Raw genomic sequence first — 1,474 nt, 5'->3', positions numbered from 1 at the left:
CAGTTCTCAGCTGCATCGTCCGCATCTACTACACCCACACCTCCTGTTTCTTCATCTTCCGGTGTTGGATCATTTCTGGGTATTCTCAAGGAACCTCGCTCTGAATCCGATTTATTGATCTCCCAGTACATCAGACTCTGCCAGGTTATAAAATCTGATGAACACAAATTCTCCACATTTGTTTCTTTTTTTTTTTGTAGTAGCCCACCACCTGTTCGATGAAATCTCTCATAGAGTGATGACTAATCTTGTTTGTTCAATTGACTTAAATTGTTTTCTCTAGGGACGATTGACGACGAAGAAAGGTGATTTCACAGAGGAGAAGCTAACGAAGTTGTTGGCTGGTGAAGACAAGATTGGGATTGGTGAGACCATGAATTTGCTTGAGGGCCGCAAAACTGGTATTGAATCTTCTAAAAACAAATCCATTGACAAGCCCAAAGCCAAGAAAAAATAGTTCCTCTGTTTCATCTTCGAGCTTTTGCATTCTTTGTTTGCAAGTTTGTTTTTTTTTTTCTTTGGATTTCAACAAGTTGCTGTATGAATCACTATATAAGATCCAAAACATCAATTTTATCATATATGGTATTAGCAAATCAAGAACCATAAATATGTTTTGTCTGTCACAAATAACCTTTGGAATCAGTGTAGACAATAAGTATTTGAGAGAGGAACAAAAGGAGGAGGATACTTTTTTTTGGTTGGTGTTGCGATCCGTCCTAAGTATACACAAAAAAATCTATGTATATAGTTACTGTTTCTGATACAACAACAAGAACCCCAAAACCATCAGTCAGTTACTTTCACAAGCTCACGCTATATAAGATTCTCCCTTCTTCCATGTCATACACACAACGGCATCAAGAGTTATCTCCAGTCTGAAATCAAAATCCAGAGCCCTACCTCCATCCATGAACCTGTTACTGTTTTCTACAGGTTGGAAATCTTAAAAAGTATAATTAACCTTTAAGAGAGATTCCTGAGAGTTGCCCCAGAAGCTATACTGATCTTGGAGACATTGTATCTTGAGCTGAAAAATGTGACATATTTGACTGTTTCTTATTCAGCTTTGACCTTAGATGTCTGATTTTCGCGTCAACTCTAGCTGTGAATCCAATCTTTGTCTTCTCCCGTGCTTTAGAACGTTCTCGTGTCCACATTCTTCTATCCTCTACATCCCTCTTGTAGTATTTGATCTCTTGAATGATGTGATGATCCAACGGATATAAGAATCTTTGAAAAGATATGTGGGCAAAGTAAGGGAGGACTGTGGTTATTGTGACCAAACATGTGGTCACCCAATATATGGGTGCAGGAGCAAGAATCTCAACTAGAATTCTATATATGTTGCCTGAAAGACTTGGAGGCATCATCCCGTAGAGCGCAACAAAAAGATACCATAGACCTATGCTTCCCCAGATTAAGACGTGCTGGATCCAAGTGAAGTGACTCATCGTCAAAGCGATTTGCACAT

At 38.9% G+C, this 1,474-nt stretch overlaps 1 protein-coding gene across 1 annotated transcript in view; it reads left to right on the top strand.

Moving 5' to 3' along the window:
• Window positions 1–642, top strand: part of LOC104759269 — a 1,438-nt gene extending 796 nt beyond the window's left edge. Inside the window, exons 2-3 of the mRNA XM_010482213.2 lie at window positions 4–144; window positions 284–642. Coding sequence (XP_010480515.1) covers window positions 4–144; window positions 284–457 — 315 coding nt within the window. The 3' untranslated portion in view covers window positions 458–642. The remainder of the gene's footprint in view (window positions 1–3; window positions 145–283) is intronic.

Source organism: Camelina sativa, chromosome 17 (assembly GCF_000633955.1).
Source record: "Camelina sativa cultivar DH55 chromosome 17, Cs, whole genome shotgun sequence".
Taxonomy (NCBI): domain Eukaryota; kingdom Viridiplantae; phylum Streptophyta; class Magnoliopsida; order Brassicales; family Brassicaceae; genus Camelina; species Camelina sativa.
This window is presented reverse-complemented; position numbering and strand designations above follow the sequence as displayed.